Source organism: Nycticebus coucang, chromosome 22, assembly GCF_027406575.1.
Source record: "Nycticebus coucang isolate mNycCou1 chromosome 22, mNycCou1.pri, whole genome shotgun sequence".
Classification (NCBI taxonomy): domain Eukaryota; kingdom Metazoa; phylum Chordata; class Mammalia; order Primates; family Lorisidae; genus Nycticebus; species Nycticebus coucang.
Genome location: NC_069801.1, coordinates 29,165,264 through 29,192,234, shown reverse-complemented (window position 1 = coordinate 29,192,234; position 26,971 = coordinate 29,165,264). Strand labels below are relative to the sequence as shown.

The following is a 26,971-nucleotide window of genomic DNA, read 5'->3' as shown; positions in this document are numbered from 1 at the left end:
CCCCCCAAACAGTTATCTAAAATGAAGGCAGTAGGGAAGGTTTTTTAGGGAAGGAAGGGTTGACCTGAGAGATAGTTATATGTGTATTCACTATATTCATAATCTAAAATAGTTTGTTAAATAGGGCTGAGGGTTTTAGAAGAATGGTAAGAGATTGAAACTAGAGAGGTAGTCCATGTTATGAAGACTTCGATGACAATCTTTATCCTAAAAGCAGTGGGCCTCTCTGGAAGCTTGTTAGCTAAGAGGGGGTTAGCCTGATCAGATGAGATTTGGTTAGATCATTGGCTCATAGGCTGCTCTTTGATGGAACTTTTGGGGAAAGAATGTAGGAAGCAGAGAAAGCTTCCATGTCCATTGAAGCTGTAGGAGTAACTTGATTTGTAGCAAAGCACGGATTTTGTATTTGGGTGTTTTATGAACTGACTTAAAGGTATAGGGAATCTTAAATTTTCCTGGAAACTGCCAGCTCATGAAAAAAAGAATTCATTGTGGCCTTGTTGCAAACGTGGTGGTGTTGGTTTCACCATTGCACCATCAGCAATTTTATTTTGATGTTATTTGGGGGGGAAAGCAGTATTTTTGATTAGCAAGTAAAATTAATGTAGAAAACAAATACTGTGTTAACTAGTTGGTATAATAAGGCATCTGTGCCATGTTACATTTCAAGTCATTAAATTTCTAAACTTTTAATTACAACAAGGTTACAACTTTAATAGGAGAATCAATGAAACTTCGTGAATGATGGCTTTGGAGAAGTAAAATTTATACAAACTGAAATTATTGAGGGGGAAATTTAAAATCCTATTTTGTTAGAAATTGAAACTTGTTCAAAATGTGGGGTTCTACAATTCAGTTTTATTAGGCTCCTACTACTTATTAGGCCATCTTCCAGGAACTTTAACACAGGTGAACACTTTTTTTTTTGAGCAGAGCCTCAAGCTGTCGCCCTGGGTAGAGTGCTGTAGCATCACAGCTCACAGCAACCTCCAACTCTGGGGCTCAAGCAATTCTCCTGCCTCCGCCTCCCAAGTAGTTGGGACTACAGGTGCCCGCCACAATGCCCAGCTATTTTTTGCTTGCAGCCGTCATTGTTGTTTGGCGGGCCCAGGCTGGATTCGAACCTGCCAACTCAGGTGTATGTGCCTGGTGCCTTAGCCACTTGAGCCACAGGTGAACACTTTTATTCTTTCTTTACTCTCAACTTTACTCTCAATTTTGCGAGACTTTCTGTGCCAACTTTGTCAGGCAAGCAGTACCATCCTCCATGTTATAAAGGGGGCACTTGAAGCTCTAAGTGGACCATCTCAGGTAACACAACTGGAAAGTGATAAAACCACATTTGATCGTCATTGCTTTTTCACAAAAGCACTTGCCTGTCTTACATGACAGATGGTATATAAAAGCAGAGTTTATCCAAATAGTAATTTAAAAGATTATTTGCTTTTAAAGTTTACAAAATTGATTGCAGGTGGCTGGGCATGGTAGCTCACACCTGTAATCCTAGCACTCTGAGAGGCCAAGGTGGGCAGATTGCCTGAGGTCACAAGTTCGAGATCAGCCTGAGCAAAAGCGAGACCCCCGTCTCTACTAAAAATAGAAAAACTGAGGCAAGAGGATTGCTTAAGCCCAAAAGTTAGAGGTTGCTTTGAGCTATGATGCCATGGCACTCTACCCAGGGCAACAGTTTGAGACTCTGCAAAAAAAAAGATATTAAAGGGCGGTGCCTGTGGCTCAAGGAGTAGGGCGTTGGTCCCATATGCCGGAGGTGGCGGGTTCAAACCCAGCCCCGGCCAAAAACCACAAAAAAAAAAAGATACTAAAATAAAATATTGATTGCAAATGCAGTGATATTCTTAAGCTTAAGTTCAGGAACTCAGCCATTATTTGAGTTCTTACCAGTGTGTTAAAACAAAAACTTTTGAACATGTACTGTCATTAAAGGAAAATGAAAATAATTTTTATGTTTTTATTTTGCATCTGCCAGCTTCACATGGGTTTACCAAATACATTTTCCAGAGAATGACCTAAGGCAGGAAAAAGAAAAAGAAAGTGGTAGACACAGTCTCATTTTTCAGAACAATATTTTATTTCATCTTGGGCTTCTTGAAAATCAAAGATTGCTTTGTTTGAGGTATGGATGCCTCCTTATTTCTCTATTTAGTAGGAGAATTTATAAACATGAGCCAATGTGTTCTTCGGTGGTACAAAAGATAAATGTATCTGGAACAAGAGACAACAAGGAAAGACCATCAGTCAGTTTTAATTTAACTTCCCTGTTTGTGAAGCTTATTGTAGTACAGGCAGGCCCAGGGTTAGGGACAACCTGACATTCCAAATTTAGGAATGGACTCCCTCCACTCTGCATAAGAATGACTTACAGGGCAGTGCCTGTGGCTCAAAGGAGTAGGGTGCTGACCCCATATACTGGAGGTGGTGGGTTCAAACCCAGCCCCGGCCCCCCAAAAAAAAACTTCAAAAAAGAAAAAAAATGACTTATAATTAATTAAATTAATAACTTGGGGACCTAGTTTCTTCTCCTTATGTAAACAAACCTATATGACACAAGTAGTTCATCGGCACAGCAGCTTTACACTAGCAGCTAGTCTCAGCATCACTGTCATCTTAACTTTTTTTTTCAATTTTGTGTGTCTGTGTTTACCCTCATGACCATGCCTCCAAGCAAAAGTCTACTGCAAGTGCAGGTGAGCCTGTATCAAAGAGAAGGATGATTACAATAGAAACAAAAGTAGAAATTATTAAGCATATAGAGAAAGGCCAGATGCCATCATTCGCTGGGAAAGCAGGAGGCTTCAGTCATTCTACTGTTGGAGCAGTTACAAAGCATAACACGAGAATAATGAAACGAGTGAAAGTGAAAGGCGGTGTGCTCCACTGAAAACATCAGTTATGGGCAGTGCCTGTGACTCAAAGGAGTAGGGCGCAGGCCCCATATGCCGGAGGTGGCGGGTTCAAACCCAGCCCCGGCCAAAAACTGCAAAAAAAAAAAAAAAAAAAGAAAGAAAACATCAGTTATTACAAAGTAGTGTAGTGGATTAACAGTTGAACTGGAAAGATCATTATTGATTTGGTTAATAGATCAAAATAAGTATAACAGTCCTGTTAACCTCGCCTTGATGCAACATTAGGTGAGCGTTAACCTTTAATATTCTTTTTAAAATTTCTCCTATCTCCTGTTTAAACTTTCTGTATGATTTTGTTTTTATGTTCTGTTTTTTTGAATTAAAGAATGCATAATAGTTTCTATAACTTACTACTGCAGTATGGGAGAACTGTTATTACAGTTTTATGCTGTATTATTACCACATATGAGCTATTAATAGTACTGTGTTGTTATTGCCATATATATACCACTCATGAGGGAGCCAAGTTTCGTAATAAATCAGGCCTAAAGGCATGGTCAGGAATGTATTGGCATCTGTAACCCGGGACCACCTGCATTCTGATTTTGTTCAGTGGAAACTTGTACTTTTTTCAGTGACAGGATCAAGAGGAAACTGTTTTCAACTTCCAACTCCTTATCTTTTTGTTCTCCTTGAGTGGCAGTTGTGGCTAACAGAACCCTAACCTACTATGAGTTTTGTCTTGTGTCTCTCTCCACCTTTGCTCTTTCCACCACCTTGCTGGTCATGTTCCCCTGAACATGCCTACATCCCAACATGGCTAGCTTGTTTCTTTTTGTTTGTTTTGTTTTGTTTTCTCCTGAGACACCCTCGCTCTATTCCCCAGGTTAGAGTGCCATGGTGTCATAGCTCACAGCAACCTCAAACTCCTGGGCTTAAGAGATCCTCCTGCCTCAGCCTCTGGAATAGCTGGAACTACATTGGCACACCACAACTGGTTAATTTTTCTTTTATTTTTTTTATTTTTTTTGAGACAGATTCTCACTTTGTCATCCTCAGAGCGCTGTGCCATCATAGCTCACAGCAACCTCAAACTTTTGGGCTCAAGCACTTTTCTTGCCTCATCCTCCTGAGTAGCTGGGACTATAAGCACCCGCCACAACGCCTGTTTTTTTTTTTAGAGATGGGGTCTTGCTCTTGCTCAGGCTGGTCTCGAACCTGTGAGCTCAGGCAATCCACCCGTCTCGGCCTCTCAGAGTGCTAGGATTACAGGTGTGAGCCACATACCTGGCCTTTAATTTTTCTATTTTTAGTAGAGATGGTCTAGCTCTTGCTCAGGCTACTCTCAAACTCCTGAGCTTTAGGCATGAGCCACTATGCCTGGCCATGGCTAGCTCTTAATTGATAGCTTTTAAACTCTGCCCAGCATTTATCCTAGACATTTTTTCTGTTATTTTCCCCTACTCCACTTTCCCATACATAGGTCACCCTCATATTCTTTGTGCTTGCTTTCATGACAACCTAGGAATAATACTCTGCCATCATGTCCTGTGAGCTTTCTTCACTGTTTTCTACATATGAATGTGAGAGTATATATGTTTAGTAAATAAAATCTCCTTAACTGGTTCTTCATTCAGTCTCCTGACTTTAGTTATATACTGTTTTCCCTTTCTGTCTCTGGACAACCCTAATTGGGCTTATTGGGTCCAAGATGAGCTTAGATTTGCGCACCACTTCCACCTTAACTCCTCTTTCTTCCTCGCCTCTTCTATTCTTCTAGTTATGAAGTCCTGTTTGTTCTACCTTCTAAATATATCTCATATCTCCTTCCATCTAAAAATCTATTTAAAGAGAAGGGAAAAATGACGGGAACAGTGAAATGTCAATCCTGAGACATGAGTGTTCCTTGGCATCAATTAACCAATGTCCTAAGTCAGTGAGAAAAGGCTTGGATTAGCAGAGGGATGGCAATGGTAAATTTTCATTAGCTCCTCCATGGTGCACATACTGCTGTTCATACTCTTTTTGTCTAGGAGGCCAATGGCAATATCATCCCATTTTCTATCATCCAGTTTGTTTCTGCTTCCTGCTGAAATCACCTAATTCTCCAGGGTTATATGTCCCATGTTCACCAGTCCCTAAACATTCCATGTTTCTCCATGTTTCTTTTCCTTTACAGGGCATCCTCCCTGTCCACACCTACCTTGTGAGCTCATTCCAGATCTACACTTCCATTTTCAAATGGCAAATAAATACTTACTACATTTATTCACACTCTGGATGCAGAAATGAAGTTATTTGGCTGATCTGCCTGAGTTCATAATTATCCCATGTTATAGCCCTAGAGACCTCTCATGAGATTTGGTTGAAGCCTTTTGTAAACTATGTGCTTTTTTATTTAAGGCTAAAAGAGATTGAATCTACTCATGGGTTTTCTTAAAAATGAGTATAGGGGCTGGGTGTGATGGCTCACACCTGTAATCTTAGCACTCTGGGAGGCTGAGGCAGGTGGATTGCTTGAGCTCAGAACTTTGGGACCAGCCTGAGCAAGAGTGAGATCCCATCAATACTAAAAATAGAAAAACTTGGCTCAGCTCCTGTAGCTCAGTGGTTATGGCACCAGCCACATACACCAGGGCTGGTGGGTTCAAGCCCAACCTGGGCCTGCTAAACAACAATGACAACTACAATAAAATAAAATAGGGCATTGTGGCGGGCTCCTGTAGTCCCACCTACTTGGGAGGCTGAGGCAGGAGGATTGGTTGAGCCTAAGAGTTTGAGGTTGCTGTGAGCTGTGATGAATGCCAGGGCACTCTAACCAGAGTGACAGAGTGAGACTCCTCTCAAAAAAAAAAAAAGAAAGAAAGAAAGAAATAATAATATAAGCAAGAGGAATAAAATCAGGGTACAAATTATTCCATATTGCTTAGACTTTAGGAATAGGTACTTCTCCCCTACCATCTTCCCCCTCTGTAGAGCTATAATCTTTTAGAACTAGAGAAAGTAGGGCGGTGCCTGTGGCTCAAAGGAGTAGGGCGCCGGCCCCATATGCTGGAGGTGGTGGGTTCAAACCCATCCCCGGCCAAAAAAAAAAAAAAAAGAACTAGAGAAAGTACTTAGGTTACAGTAATTGGAAGTTGCTAATACCCTTGAGGATTTTTTCAAGTGTTTGAAATAGTGAATTCCAATTCAGGTACAATGGCAAAATTGAAATTTTAAAGGTATGCCACCAAACTCACCCAAAGCATAAATTTTGTTGGTTCTTGGAAACAAGGTTCCAGTTCAGAGCTCAGAGCATCAGTATATAAAAATAACAATTAATGAAGTTGAAAAATTAGGCATTGGTAAAGCAATTAAGGTGTTACTATCTATTTATCATCATGGATATCTATTGAATACCTACTACATAAATTACATAGTTTTAGACCCTGTAGAGGAGTTACAATTGTATGGTATTAAACCTATTCTTTTTTTTTTTTGTAGAGACAGAGTCTCACTTTATGGCCCTTGGTAGAGTGCCATGGCATCACACAGCTCACAGCAACCTCCAACTCTTGGGCTTAAGCGATTCTCTTGCCTCAGCCTCCCGAGTAGCTGGGACTACAGGCGCCCGCCACAACGCCCGGCTATTTTTTGGTTGCAGTTCGGCCGGGGCCGGGTTTGAACCCGCCACCCTCGGTATATGGGGCTGGCGCCTTACCGACTGAGCCACAGGTGCCGCCCGTAAACCTATTCTTTTAAAACTTAAAATATTAACCAAGCAGAGTGGCACACACCTGTAACCACAGCTTACTCGGGAGACTGAGGCAGGAGGAAAACTTGAGTCTACTTGTTTGAGGCTGTAGTACTTTATGACTGCACCTGTGAACAGCCACTGTACTCCAGCCTGGGCAACAGAAAGACCCTGTCTCAAAAGATTTTTAAACACTTAAAATCATTGGTCATATGGGATGTCATAAGTGAAATTGAGAACAATATGTGCTGTATGTAAATAGTACGTTCTGAAATATTTGAGTGTGAAATTGACATTAACATACTGATTCATAGTTTCACACTCATTTCTATTTTGTAGGGGCAGCATGGTTTTCTGGGAAAACATGCAAAACTTGCAGCTTGGAAGCCTGAATTCTGGTTCTGAGTCTTGATGCTAATTATCTGTGTGGTTTAAGGAAAGTTACTATCTCCTTTTTGAACTTTAGTCTCCATGTTTGTGAAAGGGATGCTGGCTAAACTTTTGAGCCCTTCCAAGCCTATAACCTGCATTTTTGTGAAATACTCTCAGTACCAAAGATGGAATTTTGGCCAGCTTTGATAATTGGCTGGTCTAAAAGAAATAGCAGGTGCACTGTTCCTTTCAAAGTCTGGTCTCTGTTTAGTATATTAGAAGTCTGTTTATTAGAACCCTTATCTCTAGAGAGACTCTTTTGGCTCGATGGTGGTTCTGCTCTCCTAAATTTCTGACCCACCAGGAATGGAAGTATGTAGCACATGTCCTTAACAGTCGAAGGTGCAGTACATCAAAAAAGAAACTGCACTGTTCTCCAAGGCACCGCACTCATAGCAATGTCGTCCTATTCAATTAGAGGTGCCAAAGGCTGGCCTGGCTCCAAAGGAAGACTGTCAATTCCTCTCTTTTTCTGTGTCCACGCTCGGCAGGATGCTTCCTCACGCCACCTCTCTCCCCCTTGCTGTGACTTTGGCTTCCGCCAGATGTCACACCGCTGCTTGTCACCGCCCAGATTCTTGTCACTGATTTTGTTGTTTCAATGTATTTATCACAACTATTCTCCTTAGCTGTAAAATTTATGGAATTTTCACACTTTTCTTAGTCACTACAGTGTTTCTTTTTTGTAAGAAAAGACTATACAAGAATTGGAGAGAGAGAAACAGTCTATGTAACTTAAGGAAAGTGTGTGTTTTTGTGTGTGTGTTTCCACCCCCCACTCCCTGAAGATACAGGAGTCCACAGTGGAACGGATCTTAGTTCTGCAGGGCTCAGAGGCTCAGAGATACTCAAGTCTATTTCAGTCCTGGGAAGAAGTATATCAGAGATGTGCTTATTGGCTAATTCCTCTGTCTCAAATTTTATCTCTTTTAGCAACCAAAAATATATTAGACTTTTTTTTTTTTTTGCTCTCTGTGGTATATCTTCTTAATCTTCTTCTCTAGTCAAATGTTGATAATACAGTAAAATTTTAAAAATGATGCTGGTGGTGGCATTAATAGTGATTAATAGTCAATTTGTATTATTACAATATATCAGGTGTTGCACTGAGCACTTAACATGGATTTTTAAACCATATCACAACCTTATAATGGTGGGTACTTTTATAGCCCCTGTTGTATAGATGAGGAGATCTCAAAACAACCTAAAGCTGATCACTGTAAAAATAAGCGTATATTATGTGCTTGTTAAGGGAGGAAATAAATAATTTGTCTAGTTCTCCTCACCAACTTCTGTTAAAAGGCACAATTTTGGTAGTATCTTATTCTAGAGGCTAGAATTCATTTTGAGTTCCCGGGGTAGTTCATTTAAAAATTTTTCTTTATATATCAATTAGACACAACTTTAATTGTGTTGACATTTGTACTGTAAACCCTTGCTACTCAAGGCCATTGGGCAAAGAGTATCTTAGCTAAATGTTTGGATTCACTTATAGGTCATTTAAATGTTTGGATTAATTCAGAACTGCTATATAATATTCGGTCTTTGCCTTTGCTGTGGAAGATACCTATTCAGGTAAGTTACAGTTCTTCCTTTGGGGGCCTCAAAACTTTATGTTATTACTTAAATGTGCAGTCTAAACAGAATAGTGGAAACAACCAAAGGCTAGATTATATCATACACAGAATAGAGGTTACATTGTAAAAGATTCCCAGTAATCTTTGTAAAAGATTCTTTGTAAAGAGAGTTCCTGGGGCGGTGCCTGTGGCTCAGTTGGTAAGGCGCCGGCCCCATATACCGAGGGTGGCAGGTTCAAACCCAGCCCCGGCCAAACTGCAACCAAAAAAAAAAAAAATAGCCGGGCGTTGTGGCGGGCGCCTGTAGTCCCAGCTGCTCGGGAGGCTGAGGCAAGAGAATCGCTTAAGCCCAGGAGTTGGAGGTTGCTGTGAGCTGTGTGAGGCCACGGCACTCTACAGAGGGCCATAAAGTGAGACTCTGTCTCTACAAAAAAAAAAGAGTTCCTGGAAGTTCTGTTGTTATTGATTAGTGTTTGTACTTCCCCAGAATAATTAGGCAAATTCTTAAACACGTTAATACTAATCATAGGAAGGAAGAGAACTGATGAAAAAGTATCTAGAAAGTGAAGTTTGACCCTCAGGACGGACATATCTGTATGGGAAGGTACTTCATGTTGATTTACTTTCCAATTGGGGTAAAGATCTTTTTTTTGAGGGGCTAGGATGGGTTGACCATAATGCTCTAAGTGTCTAATATGGATGCTTGTGACAGTAAATACCATTACCTTAGTGCTCTTCTTTTGTCCTGGAATGACAGAGGAGGAAATTATCATTTACTGCTTTTCTACCACGTGTCAGATGGCACGCTGGACTCTGTAAAAACATTCCTCGGTGTACCTGTATAAAGAGTTTCTCTTGTATGTCAGTACCAGAGGTAGTCAGGCTACGCCTAAGTACTTGTACTGTTTATTTCATGGACACTTCATAGATAATTATGTTTCCCTACTAATACTTGTAATTTATCCAGTCTTTACTATGATTTATGCAGTATGCTTATCATTTACATGCATTATCTCTTTGTATCCTCACTGCAGCAGCCCATGTATAGTAGGCATTCTCCCATGTTTTAGATGAGAACATTAAAATTCAGAGAGATTAAGTGACTGACTTTTCTAAACTCACGCATAGCCCAGGTATTTCTTCCTGAGATGCTCATTTATGCTGTTGGTCTCTTCTTTGTTCAGTTATGAATGCCTCATCTGTGTTGTAAGCTTTTCTTTTTCTTTTTCTTTTTTTTTGCAGTTTTTGGCTGGGGCTGGGTTTGAACCTGCCACCTCCGGCACGTGGGGCCAGCGCCCTACTCCTTGAGCCATAGCCTGTAAGCTTTTCTTTATTTAGCAACTTGTGTCTAGAGGCAAGTAGAAAGAGAATAACCCAGAACCTAGCAAAAAGCAGCAATAAATTTGCATTCTTAGCGATACTGGCAATTGATTGAGCTTCTTCTACTGAGTGGTCAGAGTTATCTCTTTCTGACATTTGTTTAGTGATTTTCTTAATGTTTTCTTGTGATACTAGACACTAGCAACATATATATTAAAACGTGTAATGCTCTTGCCTTAGGAGGCTGAGGCAAGAGAATCGCTTAAACTGAAGAGGTAGAGGTTGCTGTGAGCTGTGAAGCTATGGCACTCTACCAAGGATGACAAAGTGAGACTGTCTCAAAAAACTCTGTCTCGGGTGGCGCTTCTGGCTCAGTGAGTGGGGTGCCTCATATACTGAGGGTGACAGGTTCGAACCCGGCCCGGGCCAAACTGCAACAAAAAATAGCTGGGCATTATGGCAGGCGCCTGTAGTCCCAACTACTCGGGAGGCTCAGGCAGGAGAATTGCCTAAGCCCAAGAGCTGGAGGTTGCTGTGAGCTGTGATGCTATAGCCCTGTACCGAGGGCGACAACATGAGACTCTGTCTTTAAAAAAAAAAAAAAAGTGTAATGCTTTGTGGTGTGATTATTATTGATTCAGCAGATCTTTAGTGAGCACATACTATATGCTTGTATCTCATGGAGCAAGCCAGAGTCCTGCCTTCATAGAGTTTATAATCAGCATATATATTTGAATAACTATGTTATGTATTACATGCTAAGTTTTTTCCTTAATACACCACAGCAGTCACACTTGTGTATGCTGTAAAAATAGTGCAAAATTGGAATGCTTGGAATTTATCTCATCATTCATTCCATGAATCATGAGGGAATGTAACAAAACATCTGTAACCATGTTTGTTACTTTGAATACCACAACTCTTAGAGGAGTATGAGAGTGACAGTATGAAAGAATTTGTTTGAAATTTAAGAAACTCGTGTGAGCCAGAGATCTTTCATGGGGCATTGTCAGAAGAATTTCAGAAACTGCAGGTTGTTACACAGATGTATTGATTTAATTAGTCTAGATAACACCATTTATTTATGCTTAAGCATCTCACACATGCACAAGTTGGTAATTTGAAGTCACACAATAATTTGTGAGTTATCTTCTGTACCACAAGTTGTAGCTTCTGAAAACCAACTTTGGTGAGAGTGTGTGTGTGTCAGCTGCTTAAGCATAAATAAATAATACTACATAGACCAATTAAGGAATACAGTTTCCTTCTGGAATTCAGTTGACGTAGAATTTCATGTAAAATCTTCTGGTAGTGGTTTATTAAGTAACATTATTTTTTTTAAAAACAATTTAATCAGGGCGGCGCCTGTGGCTCAAGGAGTAGGGCACCGGTCCCATATCCCAGAGGTGGCGGGTTCAAACCCAGCCCCGGCCAAAAAATCACACAAAAAAACAAACAAACAAAAAAAAAAACAATTTAATCTCACAGCATTATGGGCAAGATCTGGATTCTCCTGGTTAAAGCCTCTTGTGGTAGGGCGGCGCCTGTGGCTCAAGGAGTAGGGCGCCGGTTCCATATGCCGGAGGTGGCGGGTTCAAACGCAGCCCTGGCCAAAAAAAAAAAGCCTCTTGTGGTACCTGGGTGAGCCCTTAATATGTCATTATTTAACTTGATACAGTTGTTTTGGTTAACCATACAGTGGTTGTTCTGGCTAGTGAGTAGAGAAGAGTTATCCTCTTATCAACCAAAAAAGAAAAAATCGATTAACTTATTTTATGATAGGTAAAATACTATATTATTAATTCTCTTGGGGAGGGAAACCAGTTAGAATTCCTTTGCTTTTCTTTCTCTCTCTCTCTCTTCTCTCATCTCCTCCCACATCCCCCAATTTTAACTGTAAGAACACCACAGTATCCTGTCTGCCAGATTTTACAGTACTGTTTTCAGATATTTTCTAAAAAAAGAAGAAAAAGCTATTAGTTACACATATATATTTTATGGTATGTGTGTATGTATATATAATCTCTAGCTAATTTAAACAGGTGTTTTGCTGTTTAAAATGGCAAGCTATTAAAAGGATACTGGGGCGGCGCCTGTGGCTCAGTCGGTAGGGCGCCGGCCCCATATGCCGAGGGTGGCGGGTTCGGACCCAGCCCCGGCCAAACTGCAACCAAGAAATAGCCGGGCGTTGTGGCGGGCGCCTGTGGTCCCAGCTGCTTGGGAGGCTGAGGCAAGAGAATCACTTAAGCCCAGGAGTTGGAGGTTGCTGTGAGCTGTGTGAGGCCACGGTACTCCACCGAGGGCCATAGAGTGAGACTCTGTCTCTACAAAAAAAAAAAAAAAAAAAAGGATACTGGTATGTAGTTAATACACTAGGAATTGGCGAGGCATCTTTTATTCCAGAGTTTGAGATGCTTCATCTCTAATACTTTTTTTCTTACCATACTCCTAGGAGACAGAAAGGAGAAGGAATAATTAACCCAATTACACATAAAAAATCAGAAGCTCATAAGGGTTAAAAGTCTGGCCTAAAGTCAGGTTTAGTAAGAAGGTGGTCATAGACACTCAGAATTCAGAGCTTGACAGAGTACTCACTGGGAAATGCAGTTATTTTCTCAGAATTGTGGCTATTACTGGTCAATTCTCATTCCTTTGAGATTGTCCACTATTCTGTCCCCAAGGCAGAAACTTGTTTGTAGGTTATAGATTTACTCTGTAATCTCCAGATGTTAGGAAACAAGTATATAACATGAGGTTCTTCAGGCTGCCAAGTGCTATGTTTATCAGTGTTCAAAGAATGTAAAATGTCACTTTTAGGACCATTAGCTGTTACTACTTCATGCTTATATGGCGTGTCATTTAATGTACATTTAATCAAACATATACGTAAGTTTAGGGATGGGCACATATCCATAGGCAAAGCCTGCTTACTACCCATTGAAGGAAACACAAGAGGAAAAACACATGCTGCAGAGAGAAAGGAAGCCATATAATATAAAACAGGAGTTCCACCATTGATGCCTAGGGGCATAGACAGACTGAATTTAATGTGGTAAATGTCTCTGCTTGTGTGGAGAAAAAAAAATCATCCATTTAGAGCTAAGGAGCAAGGTAGACTTAGTCAAAGTTCTATAATAATTTGTGTTTGTAGACTTGCAGGTAATATCAAAAAAGGATGCCTATAAATCCAAGTTATAGGATTTTTTTTCTCAGTAAAAATTGCTTTGGGGGATGTGGGGGGATAGAGTCTTGTTCTATTGCCTGGGCTAGAGTACCAGGGCTTCAGCCTAGCTCACAGAAACTTCAAGCCCTTGGGTTCAAGCAGTCTTCTCTGCCTCAGCCTTCCAAGGAGCAGGGGCTAGTGTAGCTCCCAAGTAGTAGGGAGCCTGCCACAATTGCTGGCTGAGTTTTCTATTTTTTATAGAGAGGAGTTCTTATTCTTGCTCAGGTTGGTTTTGAACTCTTGATCTCAAGCAGTCCTTTCACCTCTGCCTCCCAGAGTGCTGGGATTATAGGTGTGAGATGCTGTACCTGGCTAAAAAATTACCTTTTAATTATCTTAGGGGAACCTTATTATTAGAACCTTATAATATTACATAAAGCTATAATTCTTTAAAAGTTACTGTGTTTTTTGTGTTTGTGGACCTTCTTTATTAAAAGTCTAGTGACTTTTTTTTTTTTTTTTTTTTTTTTTTTTTCAGTTTTTGGCCGGAGCTAGGTTTGAACCGGCCACCTCCAGATATAGAGCCGATGCCCTACTCCTTTGAGCCACAGGCGCCATCCTAAGTCTAGTGACTTGACTTAAGTCTTTGAAACCTACTATCCTTCCCCACCTCATAAGTTGTTGTTGTTATTGTTGTTTTTAGAGACAGAATCTCACTTTATCACCCTCAGTAGAGGGTTGTGGCATCACAGCTCACGGCAACCTGCAGCTCCTGGGCTTAGGCAATTCTCTTGTCTCAGCCTCCCGGGTAGCTGGGACTATAGGCACCCGCCACAATGCCCGGCTATTTTTTGTTTGCCATTTGGCCAGGCCCGGGTTTGAACCTGCCACCTTCGGTATATGGGGCCAGTGCCCTGCCCACTGAGCCACAGGCGCCGCCCCACAAGTTGTTTCTTTAACTGGGTATAGAGTTTATCATTTGATATTTTGTCCCATATGCCCAGACTGAGCTGATTTATTTTGTTTGATGTGCTTGTAGCTGCTGCTTTCTCATTCTGTGGCCTGACACTTTCAGAATTGTGTTTGTTGGTTTCAACAATTAGGGATGACACAAGAGCCCCCATGCTTTGCCTTTAAAGCATTTTTGTACAGCTTCTTGTCCTTAGGCTTTAAGAAGAAAGCAGCTTTTCACATGCCTAATGAAAGTACTTCAAATACCTTTCTGTTGAAAGAAAACAAGCCAACCTCCCCTTACCTCTAACCTTATTCCAGGTCCTCCAGATTTCCCTACATTTTTACTTTCATTGTGATTTACTCATTTGCAGCTAATATTTTCTTTCTCAGCAAGAGTCAGAATATTCCCATTTGCCATGGAAAGATATAGGTGCTCTGCTTTGGTCCTTATTTTATCATGTCTTTCTTTTGCAGACCCCATATCATGTGAACCTCCTCTTGGCTGGCTATGATGAGCATGAGGGGCCAGCGCTGTACTACATGGACTACCTAGCAGCCTTGGCCAAGGCCCCTTTTGCGGCTCATGGTTATGGTGCCTTCCTGACTCTCAGTATCCTGGACCGATACTACACACCAAGTAAGTAGCAGCACTCTAGGTAGGGACCAGTGGCAGAGCCCTGCCCTCAGCTCCTTCCCAGTTTTGTCCACCCTTGAAGTTAGGTGGCCAGGGCTTGAGTAAGGGATGGATGCTGTCCAAGAAGCACAGTGGGTGCTGTCTGAAAGCTTCTCTCTCCTGTGGTCAGTAGGGTCTTAGAAAAGTTGATAAAAATCCCCCTTTTTTGCCAGCCAAAATGAGATATTGCATATCTCTAAAGCTAGGTTTTGTTTTAAAGGGGGGGTTATATTAGATGTCATAGTGAGTAAAACATTTGTATTAGATTCTGTAATTCTTCAGTTACAAGAGTTTTTTCATTCATTTTGCTCTGCCTAGATGCTTACTTAAGAATGGATGAGGGGCAGTGCCTGAGGTTCAAGGAGTAAGGCGCTGGCCCCTTATACTGGAGGTGGCAGGTTCAAACCTGGCCCCAGCCAAAAACTGCAAAAAAAAAAAAAAAAAAAGAATAGATGAGTAAAACAAGTAACTATGTACTTTTAAACTTGTGACGATAAACAGGTCCCCAGCATAATGAATGGGAGTTTCTTTGCTTAAATATAAAAGCCTTTAAGGCTACAAATCTGGGCCCTGCCCTTTTACCACCTAATGGTTACTCCCTTTTGTAAGAAAAAGCTGTCTCTCTGCTTGTCCATAAACTGTCAGTTTGGCAAATCTTCAGACAGAAGGATGCTTTTGTGCTGTTTTGTCTTCTCTGACCCCAATCCCAATATCATCTTCAGGCACTTGAGATTCATATCTTTCATAGACTATAGATACAGCACAGGCCTGGCCCAGTGGGTTACACCTGTCATCTCTGCACTGGGAGGCCAGGTGGGAGTGCTATTGCTTGAGGTCAGGAGTTATTTATAGACCAGCCTGAGCAAGAGTGAGACCTCATCCCTTTAAAAAAACAAAAAAAAGAAGATGTAGCACGGATAACCACTTCTCTCCTTACATTCCATTCTCCCTGTTGGTGTCGTAAGAATCTGGAATGTTCATTCCTTTTTGGTGCTGCCCTCTCACTCAACCTTGGCCATGATAGAGCTCCAGGCCACATCCTGAGAAGAATTAGCCTGGCCTCCTGGTGACTTTCTGGATTCGGCATCTGTCAGTAATACAGATGATTTACCACCAAAATAACCACTAATGACCCTGGAAGCATAACTGCATAATATGTCATTTCAGTTTCCCATGCCCTCTGACTCCTGTTTTAGGAGAGTTTTATCCCTGTCCTGTGAATTCTCTGCCCATTGTTAAACTGAGACCCAGCTAAGAAAGTAAGGGTAAAATTCTGGCCCTGCCTCCCCCGACCCCCACACCACCACCACCACCACCACCCCACTCTCCCCCACCCTCCCGTCCCACATCCCTGATTTACAGCTGGCTAGAGCAGATGTAATTGATTAAAGCCTTGGACTAAAGGGGGCTGGAGTGGGTGGGCTATGAAAGAGAGAGGCAGGCTGCTGGACTTCTTCAGAGGCAGCCCTGGCCAGGGGAGGCAGAATTCCATCATGCTTACCCTTCTCTGTAGCAAATCAATTTGCAATGGCTTGTGGCTGCCGGAGCGCTGGGTCTGGGGCACCCTCAACTGCATATGGAATAAGTTTGTTGTAGGGTAGAAGGCAAAGCATTTTTTGCCTTTTCAAATTATGTGGCATTCAGACCTAAAGAAGTTTGAAACTTAGTCAAAAGTTGCTGAGAGTTGGACTTAATGATGGTACCTGAGCGCATGGTCTCTGGGTTCTCTTTTCAGCTATCTCACGTGAGAAGGCAGTGGAGCTCCTTAGGAAATGTCTGGAAGAGGTGAGTACCTCCCATGGGACCCTAAAAGGAATGTTTTGCTTCTCTTTTTGCCAGCATTGTTCCTGTTCCTTAGTTGCATTTCTTCTGATCCTTGCCAGGAGGTGTAGTAAATACCCACTGACCAGATGTGAAGTTGTTACCAGGGACAGAGTCTGGTGTGGGTGACAAGCTTATTTTTCTCTTATGAATCACCTCCTCATCAATGGCAGTTTTATAATTTAATTACTTTTCTTTCTGGTTCATCCGGACCAGTAGTTCTTAAATTTTAGTATGTATAAGAATCATCTGGGAAACTTGGTTAAAAAACAGATTACTACTAGGCTAAGACAGGAGGATTTCTTTTTTTTTTTTTGAGACAGAGCCTCAGGCTGTCGCTCTGGGTAGAGTGCTATGGCATAACAGCTCACAGCAACCTCAAACTCCTGGGCTCAAACGATCTCTTGCCTCTGCCTCCCAAGTAGCTGGGACTATAGGCGCCCGCCACAACGCCCGGGCTATTTTTTGGTTTACAGTTGTCATTGTTGTTTGGCGGGCCCAGGCTGGATTCCAACCCGCCAGCTCAGGTGTATGTGGCTGGCGCCTTAGCCACTTGAGCCACAGGCGCTGAGCCGACAGGAGGATTTCTTGAGGCCAGGAGTTGGAGACCAACCTGGGCAACACAGCAAGACTCTGTCTCTACGAAGAAAAAATAAATAAAAAATTTAAAAAGGAGATTACTATCTATGTACTCCCCCATTCAACTATAGTCCGGCCTTCCAACGGTCTGAGGGACAGGGAATTGGCCCTCTGTTTAAAAAGTTTGAGGATGCCTGACCTAGACTTTATACCTGCTCTATTCTTGTGCCATCTGTAATTGCCATACTATTTGGTCTATAAGCAGTGCATGAGTCCTTGTAATCTGGAGAGAAAAGCCTTCCCTGAGAATTCAGGAGAATGTAGAAAGCAACTAGGAAGCTCTGGCAGAAGGAGAGAGTAGCCTTTGGTTTATGAGACCAGGAACAGACCACGCCCATTCCAGTACTACTCCTTAGAATCAAAGGCTCTAGGTGTGACAGAAGGATGAGGAGGTCAACAAGCAGCCCCATTAGACTTTTTAATTCTTTTACTGTTCTTATTGCCTGAGGATAAACTTGAATGCTTGGTCTAGTGAGAGAGTGGGGGCTGGGAGGAGGTGGGAACTTTGAAAGTAATGTAGTTTGAGGCTGGGTATAGTGGCTCATGGCTATAATCCTTTGAGAGGCTAAGACAGGTGGATTGCTTGAGCTCAGGAGTTTGAGAACCAGCCTGAGCAAGAGCGAGACCCCATCTGTACTAAAAATAGAAAAACTAGCCAGGCATTATAGTGGGCACCTGTAGTCTCAGCTACTCAGGAGGCTGAGGCAGGAGGATTACTCCAACCCAGGAGTTTGAGGTTGCTGTGAGCTGTGATGATACTATAGCACTCAACCCCTGAGCAGCAGAGTGAGACTATGTCTCAAATAAATAAATAAATAAATAAATAAATAAAAAGAAAGTAATGTAGTTTGCTTCTTCCATAAGGCTATGTTTGTTTGTTTTGTTCTTTTTTTTTTTTTTTCTTTTTTTGAGACAGAGTCTCAAGCTGTCACCCTGGGTAGAGTGCCATGGCATCACAGCTCACAGCAACCTCAAACTCCTGGCCTTAAATGATTCTCTTGCCTCAGCTTCCCAAGTAGCTGGGACTATAGGTGCCCCCCACCCCAACTCCTAGCTATTTTTTGGTTGTAGTTGTCATTGTTATTTGGCAGGCCTGGGCCAGATTTGAACCCACCAGTTCTGAGCTACAGGCACCAAGCCAAACTCTTTCTTTTTTTTTTTTTTTTTTTTGTAGAGACAGAGTCTCACTTTATGGCCCTCAGTAGAGTGCCGTGGCCTCACACAGCTCACAGCAACCTCCAACTCCTGGGCTTAAGCGATTCTCTTGCCTCAGCCTCCCGAGTAGCTGGGACTACAGGCGCCCGCCACAACGCCCGGCTATTTTTTGGTTGCAGTTTGGCCGGGGCCGGGTTTGAACCCGCCACCCTCGGTATATGGGGCCGGTGCCTTACCGACTGAGCCACAGGCGCCGCCCAACTCTTCCTTTTTTTAACCATTCATATAAGGAGACATATTAAGTAGCCCCAGTGTTATAAGAGGCTGCCAGGAAGAAGCCACTGGAATATCAAGTGCTTTTGAGACTTTATTCCCCATGAGAGGACTCTGGAAATGGAATGGGTGTTGCTAGAGTCCTCAGTTGGCAGAGGGGATGGAAATCAGGGAGGGAGGGCTAAAGCCTGGGGAAGTGGACATTTCTGGGATAGGCTCCAAAGGGAGCAGGTAGAGAGCTTTGTGTCTTCTCTCTGGAGGTCTTGTTAGGTGTCCAGAAAGGGGTAGCCACAGAAGCAAAGATTTCCCCCAGCTGTACTCCTCTGTGACCTCCAACCAGGTTGGTGGGACTGTCAGCTTCTATGAACATAGTCCACAGCACCTTTGGAACAGCCTTGCAGGTAGAATTTTATGAGTGTTCAGATAGGTGAGCCTGCATTGGAGGAGACAGAAGCAGGGTTTGTTCCAAAAGCAGTTCTGTTGATGTCTTCCCACCACCCCTCTAGCTGCACACACAAACACATACTCACTGGTCCTTATAATGGTGACTGGAACAAGGAAGTGGAACTGGGGAGTGCACTGCTTTGGTCAAAGGGCAATCACTCCTTGTTAGCTTATTTTAAGATATTTGAAGAGGCTCGGCGCCCGTAGCTCAGTGAGTAGGGCGCTGGCCACATACAGTGAAGGTGGTGCGTTCAAGCCCGGTCCAGGCCTGCTAAACAACAATGATAACTGCAACCAAAAATAGCCGGGCATTGTGGTAGGCATCTGTAGTCCCAGCTACTTGGGAAGCTGAGGCAGGAGAATCGCTTAAACCCAAGAGTTTGAGGTTGTTGTGAGCTGTGATGCCACAGCACTGTACCGAGGGTGACATAATAAGACTCTGTCTCAAAAAAAAAGACATTTGAAGAGAAAAAAAATCAGTGTTTACCAGATCGATAGGTAACAGACTATGGGGAAGGGAGCACTGGAGTGGCTCATTCTATTACCAGTTGACTTACCTGAGTCTCCCATCTCTATAAAAAAAGAAAAAATAGCAGGGCATGTGTATTTGCCTGCTGTCCTAACTCCTTGGGACTGAATTGCACCACTGTGGTCCAGCCTGGGCAACAGAGTAAAACCCTTTCTTTAAAAAAAAAAAAAAAGAAGAAGAAGAAAGAAAGAATATCAGTTTATTTTTTTCTGCTTATACGCCCAGTGCCTAGAACAGAGCCTGGCATGTAGTTAGTCCTCAATAATTATTTGTTGACTGATTCCCTTCATGTCTTTTTGCAGCTCCAGAAGCGTTTCATCCTGAATCTGCCAACCTTCAGCGTTCGAATCATTGACAAAAGTGGCATTCATGACCTGGACAACATTTCCTTCCCCAAACAGGGCTCCTAACATCATGCCCTCCCTCCCACTTGCCAGGGAACTTTTTATGATGGGGTTCTTTATTTTTTTCTACTCTTTGACATGCACTCATGATAGATGGTTAATTCAGAATAAAGCTGAATATGGATAAACTGAGTTGTCTGGTTTGGGTCTCAGTTTATCTGCTGTCACCTGAGAAACTGGAGGGAGGATTCTCTTTTGCCAGGACTGTGTTTCTTCCTGCCCCTTTCCCTTTGGGAATGCTCTTGGTGCCATTTAGCGCTGACAGCCCCATGTTTTATTCCACTGGCCAGCTTCCTTCTCACCTACCTCTTTCCATATACCTTGCTGGTTAATGTCAATGTCTCTCCCATCCCTGTAATCTGATTATCTGCTTCCTTTTCTGGAGGAAACTCGACCTAGGAATAAGTATAAGTTCATTTTATATTAGAGAGGGGGAAGAAAGTTGAGGAGAGAGGAGAGAGCAGGGAGCAAGAGAAAGCTACTAATTTCTTATCTACTTTTTAAGAGTTAGTCTGTTCCTATACAAAGTATGCATACAGACAGATAGACACATATCCCCTTTAAAAATTATTTTAAAATGTTCTAAATTTGCTTATTTCTTTTAACGCTTTTTTTTTTTAATATCAGTACATATACATCTACCTTATTCTTTTTGACAATTGCATGATATCTCATTAATTTGGTGTATAATGGGCAGTTAACCAGATACCTATTTTACTCTTAACCTACTATTTTGGGAACAATGTAGATTTTTTTTTTTTTTTTTTGAGACAGAGTCTTACTTTGTCACTCTTGGTAGAATGCTGTGGCATCACAGCTCACAGCAACCTCAAGCTCTTGGGCTCAAGTGATTCTCTTGGCTCAGCCTCCCAATTAGCTGGGACTACAAGTGCCCGCCACAATGCACGGCTATTTTTTGGATGAGGTCTTACTCTAGCTCAGGCTGGTCTCAAACCCATGAGCTTAGGCAATCCACCTGCCTGGGCCTCCCAGAGTGATAGGATTACAGATGTGAGGCACCATGCCCAGTCAATCGAGATATTTTTTGATTGAAGCCACTGAAACTGGTTCTTACCCAAATGTTTGGTATCAGAATTACCTGGGGAGTTTCCTTTTTTAGCATACAGTGATTAAGTTGCAGCCCCAAATTCTAAGTAGGTCTGGCAGCCAAGTTTGGTGGCTCATGCCTGTATTCTTGGCACTTTGTGAGGCTGAGGTAGGAGGATTATTTGATGCCAGGAGTTTGAGACCAGCCTGAGCAAGAATGAGACCCTGTTTCAATAAAAATAAATAAATAAGGGTGGCGCCTGTGGCTCAGTGAGCAGGGCACCGGCCCCATATACCGAGGGTGGCGGGTTCAAACCAGCCCCGGCCAAACTGCAACAAAAAAAATAGCCGGGCGTTGTGGCGTGTGCCTGTAGTCCCAGCTACTCGGGAGGCTGAGGCAGGAGAATGGCCTAGGCCCAGGAGTTGGAGGTTGCTGTGAGCTGTGTGATGCCATGGCACTCTACTGAGGGCGATAAAGTGAAACTCTGTCTCTACAAAAAATAAATAAATAAGTAAATAAATAAAAATAGGAAAATCAGCCAAGCATGGTGGTAGGCACCTGCAAGCCATCTACTCAGGAGGCTGAGACAGGAGGAACACTTTGGCCCAGGAGTTTGAGGTTGCAGTGAGCTATGATGATGCCATTGCACTCTAGCCTGGGTGACGGAGCAAGACCCTGTCTCAAACAAGTCGGTTTGGCCCTAAGTAGGACTTTTTTAGAAAGCTTCCGAAGTAATTCTTATCTTTGATCATGTTAGAGGACCATTGGATTGAAGTTTCTTTGGAGCTGTGGTTCTCAAACTTTCAACCTCCTATAGGGCTTACTGAAACACAGATTACTGGGTCCTGCCCCCATGGTTTTTGCATGTTTAGGGTGGGGCCTGAGATTTTGCATTTCAATTTCTAGCTGATGCTATTGCAGGAGTGTAGGAACCACACTTAGAAGCTAGTTGATATTCAACGAAGGTAAGGCGTCCTTTATCCAATCTGTGCTACTCTTACACATACAAATAGGTTGAGATGAAATTTATCTTCTAAGCTACTATCAACAGATCATAACACTCATATTAACAGTATTGAGAGTTTTTTGTTTCTTGTTTTTTTGTGTAGATCCAACATGACTCATCAAGTTAGGATCAGATTTAATACACCAAAGGTAAATGCCTTAGAAGAAGAAAGCTAAGATAGCTATTTTAAAAGCCCTGCAGGTGATTCTGATCTCAGTGGAGTCCAACTGCTAAAGCACAGGCAGTGTTGCCTCTGATTTTCCCGTCTGTAAAATGGTTAACATAGTACCTCCTCCATACAAGTGGTTATGAAAGTTCCATGAGGTAATACATATATATGTAAACATTTAGTACGGGGTATGTACATATGTAAACATTTAGCATATGGTAAGTACTCAGTAAGTATATAATTATTGGTAAACTTGTTATTCTGTGTCCAGGCCTCACTGGGAATGAAATAGTTCTCTGCCTCTGAACGTAAATGTCCCCAGGGCAATCTCAGGCAAGCCTACAAACCACCCTGACTCTCGGGGTCTTTTTCCCAGCGTAGATCTCTTTCCTGAGCTCCAGATCAATTTGTTGCTAGATATCACACCCTGCAGCCTTAGGGAAACTCAACCTGTCTGAAGCTGAGCCTTAGGATCCACCCACCTCTAAACCACCTCTGTGATATTCCATTTTAAAGAATTAGAGCCTCCTGTTTCCCAGATTCCCAAGTCAGAAACCTAAGCATCATTTATCTCTAATAAACTTTTGATTTTGGAATAAGTTTTGTTTTACAGAAAAGTTGAAAGGTAAAACAGAGTTTCCACATACCCCTTTCCCATAATGTTAGTGTCTTCCATACCATGGCATGTTTGTCAAAACTGAGAAATTAACATAAGTTGGTATAGTAGTATCAACTAAGTCTAGACTATTCAGATTTCACCAGTTTTCCCACAGGTGTCCTTTTTCTGTTCTAGGATATAGTCCAAGGTACTGCATTTAGCTGGGCATCATTTTGATGCTGTTCCTTATCTCCTATCTTCACATAATCACTAAGTTCTGGCATTTATACTTTCTAAATCTCTTAAAATCTTCATCCCCATTATTCTGATTCATTCCCTATCTTTCTTGGATTGTTTTAACAGCCTCCTACCTTCACTCTACTTTTAATCTTCCTCTCCAGTTCTTTGTCCATCCTCTAAAAAGTTTGTTTGACCATCCATTACTCTCCTCACTTAAAACCTTCTATGGTTTTCCATGGCCTAGAGCACTGATTTTTCAACTGGTGTGCCATGAAAGGCTGTTAGGTGTGCCATGAAAATTTTAAAAGATCATTAATTGGGGCTCAGCGCCCATAGCAGAGTGGTTACGCCGCCAGCCACATTCATCAATGGTGGCGGGTTCAAACCCGGCCCAGCAACTGCAACCAAAAAATAGCCGGGCGTTCTGGAGGGTACCTGTAGTCCCAGCTACTTGGGAGGCTGAGGCAAGAGAATCTCTTAAGCCCAAGAGTTTGAGGTTGCTGTGAGCTGTGACACCGCAGCACTCTGCCAGGGGTGATACAGTGAGACTCTGTCTCAAAAAAAATAAAAAGATCATTAATTGGCTCTCCACCTGTAGTTCAGTGGCTAGGGCGCCGACCACATACACCTGGGCTGGTGGGTTTGAACCCAGCCGGGGCTTGCTAACCAACAATGACAACTATAACAAAACAAAACAAAAAAAAGCTCAGTGCCTGTAGCTCAGCAGCTAGGGCGCCAGCCACATACACTGGAGCTGGTGGGTTTGAATCCAGCCCTGGCCTGCCAAACAACAATGACAACTACAACCAACAAAAATAGGCAGGCATTTGGCGGGCGCTACTTGGGAGGCTGAGGCAAGACAATCTCTTAAGCCCAAGAGTTTGAGGTTGCCATGAGCTATGATGCCATGGCACTCTACCCAGGGTGACATAGTGAGACTCTGTTTCAAAAAAAAGAAAAAGAAGAAAAATAGCCGGGTGTTATGGTGCATGCCTGTAGTCCCAGCTACTTGGGAGACTGAGGCAAGAGAATCACTTAAGCCCAAGAGTTTGAGGTTGCTGTGAGCTGTGACATTACAGCACTCTGCCAGGGGTGATACAGTGAGAATCTGTCTCAAAAAAATAAAAATAAAGATCATTAATTTATTTTTGAAAGAAGTTCAAAACACAATAAGTATATTCTTTTTTTGTTTGTTTTTGAGATGGAGTCTGACCCTGTCGCCCTGGGTAGAATACTGTGGCATCATATCTCACAGCAACCTCAGACTCCTGGGCTCCAGAGATCCTCTTGCCTCAGCCTCCCAAGTAGCTGGGACTACAGATACCAACCATAGCACCTGGCTAATTTATCTATTTTTTTAATTTATCTATTTTTAATAGAGATGGGGTCTTGCTCTAGCTCAGGCTGGGCTTGAACTCCTGAGCAATCCACCCGCCTTGGCCTCCCAGAGTGCTGGGATTACAGGTGTGAGCCACTGCACCCAGCCATTATATTCTTTTTATTTACTCTTTTTTTTTTTTGATCAACATAATTTAAGTGTGCTACGCAAGTTTAACTGTAGGTTCAAGTATACCATGAGATAAAAAAGGTTGAAAAACACTGGTCTAGAGAATAAAGCCTGATTCTTTGGTTTGACATGCTAGGTATTTCATAATCCCTTCCCAACCTAACTCCCCAGTTTCCTTTCCCTCTTCTACCCTTTAGAAAGCCTATGATTCAGTTAGATGTATGCGGCCTCAGTCATACATTCATGACTCAGGCCTGTATACTTACCTACGATACAAAGGGAAAGCATTGTCTTGTGGAACTTACGGTTCTGTGTGTGTTGAATCATGAGGCTATATACTCTGGTGTCTTCTGTTTTCTGCTGGATTTTTTTTTTTTTTAAATGCCAGCTGTGTCCTTCTAAATCAATTTCCTGAAGTTTGAAGAACACTGGGAATGTACCCATTCTTTGATACTCTTGGCCAAACACGGCTCGGAATGGTTGTCCAATTATTATAGTGCCCATCTGCTTTCAGGTGATTAATACACAGAAAACCATTTATTCCTTCCCAAGCTTGGGGTGGGAGGGAGATAGGTTGGAGAAGGGAGCAGCTGTTTTGCCTAAGGGTAGGGAAGCTCAGCTCTGACTAGTGAAGGAATGGGAAGGGTGACTGACAAGGAACCTCTGAGAGAGAAGGAAGAGGGTGCTAAAATGGTGTTTCCTGCTGAGCATCAGAGAAGCTGGGCATGCTCTGCCTGAAGTCTAGAGTCTTTTCACTGTCTGGCTGTGGCCTTGGCCTTTTGAAGCAGTAGCCATGCCCAAGCAAGAGGAGGCGCATTCTCTAATTCTCTCTACATATCTGCTGCTTACTTAGCTCCTGTGTGTGTTCTGAGTAAGCCTGTTTGGGAGGAGAAAAACCTGCACCTCACCCTCACCTTCCTTCCTTCATGAGGATCAAGGGAGGGTTTTCAAAGACTGTACTTTTCTTATTTCTCCTGGAACACTATGATCCTTTAAAAGAAAACAGGAAAGTCTTTTCTTTAAACTCCTACAGTTTAAAAATTGAAGTGTTTACCCAGTCTGCATACGCTCCACTTAAATTGCAGCTACTTGCTTTGCAAAAAAGAAGCCATGCAAACTATCCATCTATACTTTTTCTTTAATCATAATCTACTTTTCCTTAGGGCTAAACCCATCTAGTCAGAGGCTAAAACAATTTATTTTGCTATGAGAAAAAAATAACTTAATGGGAAGAATCAAATGCTGAGACCTCATTAGAAGCTTCTTACGCCACTTCTACAGACTCCACACTACTGCTTTCTCTGCACTGTTAATGATCCCGGCCACGTGCTGGCATAGCAGGGCCTTGGGCCATGAGGGGCTGGGAGGACCCACCTCCCCTTGCTGAGATCGAGTCTCTGCAATGGACCACATGGTGCAGTAGAAATGAAGGGAGAGTTGGATCAGACAGATTGGTGAGTCCCACTTACTTGCTCTTGTGACCCTGGGCAAGTTGCTGTGATCTATAGTTTCTTATTTCTACAGTAGGACTTAGTGAGGGCTACATGGTCCTTTCCTTGGGGATCATTGTCCAGCCCTGAAAAAAAATTTTTTTTTAAATTTTATTCAAATTCACTGTGCTGAAAAATTCTTGACAAGCTAATTTCTTCCTTGTTTACCCTCTGGATATTTACAACATTTTTTGATTTGTTACTACAGTATATGCCAGGCATTGTTTCAGTGCTACATGCCTTTTATTGAATCTCCTCAACCTCCTATAGTCTAAGATAATTTAATAGTAGAATGTCTCTTGCCAGGCCCTGGGCTTCAGTAAAAGCAGAAAATACGTCCAGCCTTCCCCCCTTCATTCCTCCTCTCATATTGGTGAGTTGAAGCATTGAAACTTCTTGGGAAAAGAAAGCTTTGGACCCCTATCCTAAGAGCTGATGCCTAGACCCCATGTTCCCAGCACACTATACATTTCTACGAAGCACCCCAACATATGTCCCTGACAGTACACCTGCAAAGACAACACCTAGGCAAACAGTAGTGGGTACAATGGCCCTGAGGCATGAACCAAAGTGGTAATTTGAGGGACAGAAAGGAAACCAGTGTGACTGGAGCAAAGTGAGCTAGTTTAAGACAACAATTAAAGAAAAGGCTGGAAGAGGAGGTAATGTCCAGACCATGCAGGCCCTTAGGTGTACCAGTACCAGGTGTACTGCAGCAGGCCAGAGAGCTAGGGTGGTGGCAGGAGAGAAAAGAGAACAGACCCAGAATCCGTAGGACTCAGGGATTGAGTGCAGGGGAAGAATCATATATGACTCCCTAGTTTCTGGCTGGAACAGTTAACTAGCTAGAAGGTGGGGCCATTTACTGAGGTGGGACAGTCTAAGGGAGGTCAAGTACTCTATTTTGAACATAAGTTTTAGATGCCTATTAG

The 26,971-nt window shown here is 42.5% G+C and overlaps 1 protein-coding gene across 1 annotated transcript in view; it reads left to right on the top strand.

Annotated features, from left to right (window-relative positions):
* The window catches only part of PSMB2 (proteasome 20S subunit beta 2), a 39,365-nt gene extending 19,258 nt beyond the window's left edge, over positions 1 to 20,107 (top strand). Inside the window, exons 4-6 of the mRNA XM_053576734.1 lie at positions 14,518 to 14,680; positions 16,452 to 16,501; positions 19,880 to 20,107. Of these exons, the coding sequence (XP_053432709.1) occupies positions 14,518 to 14,680; positions 16,452 to 16,501; positions 19,880 to 19,987 (321 nt within the window). The 3' untranslated portion in view covers positions 19,988 to 20,107. The remainder of the gene's footprint in view (positions 1 to 14,517; positions 14,681 to 16,451; positions 16,502 to 19,879) is intronic.
* Positions 20,108 to 26,971: the final 6,864 nt, after the last annotated feature.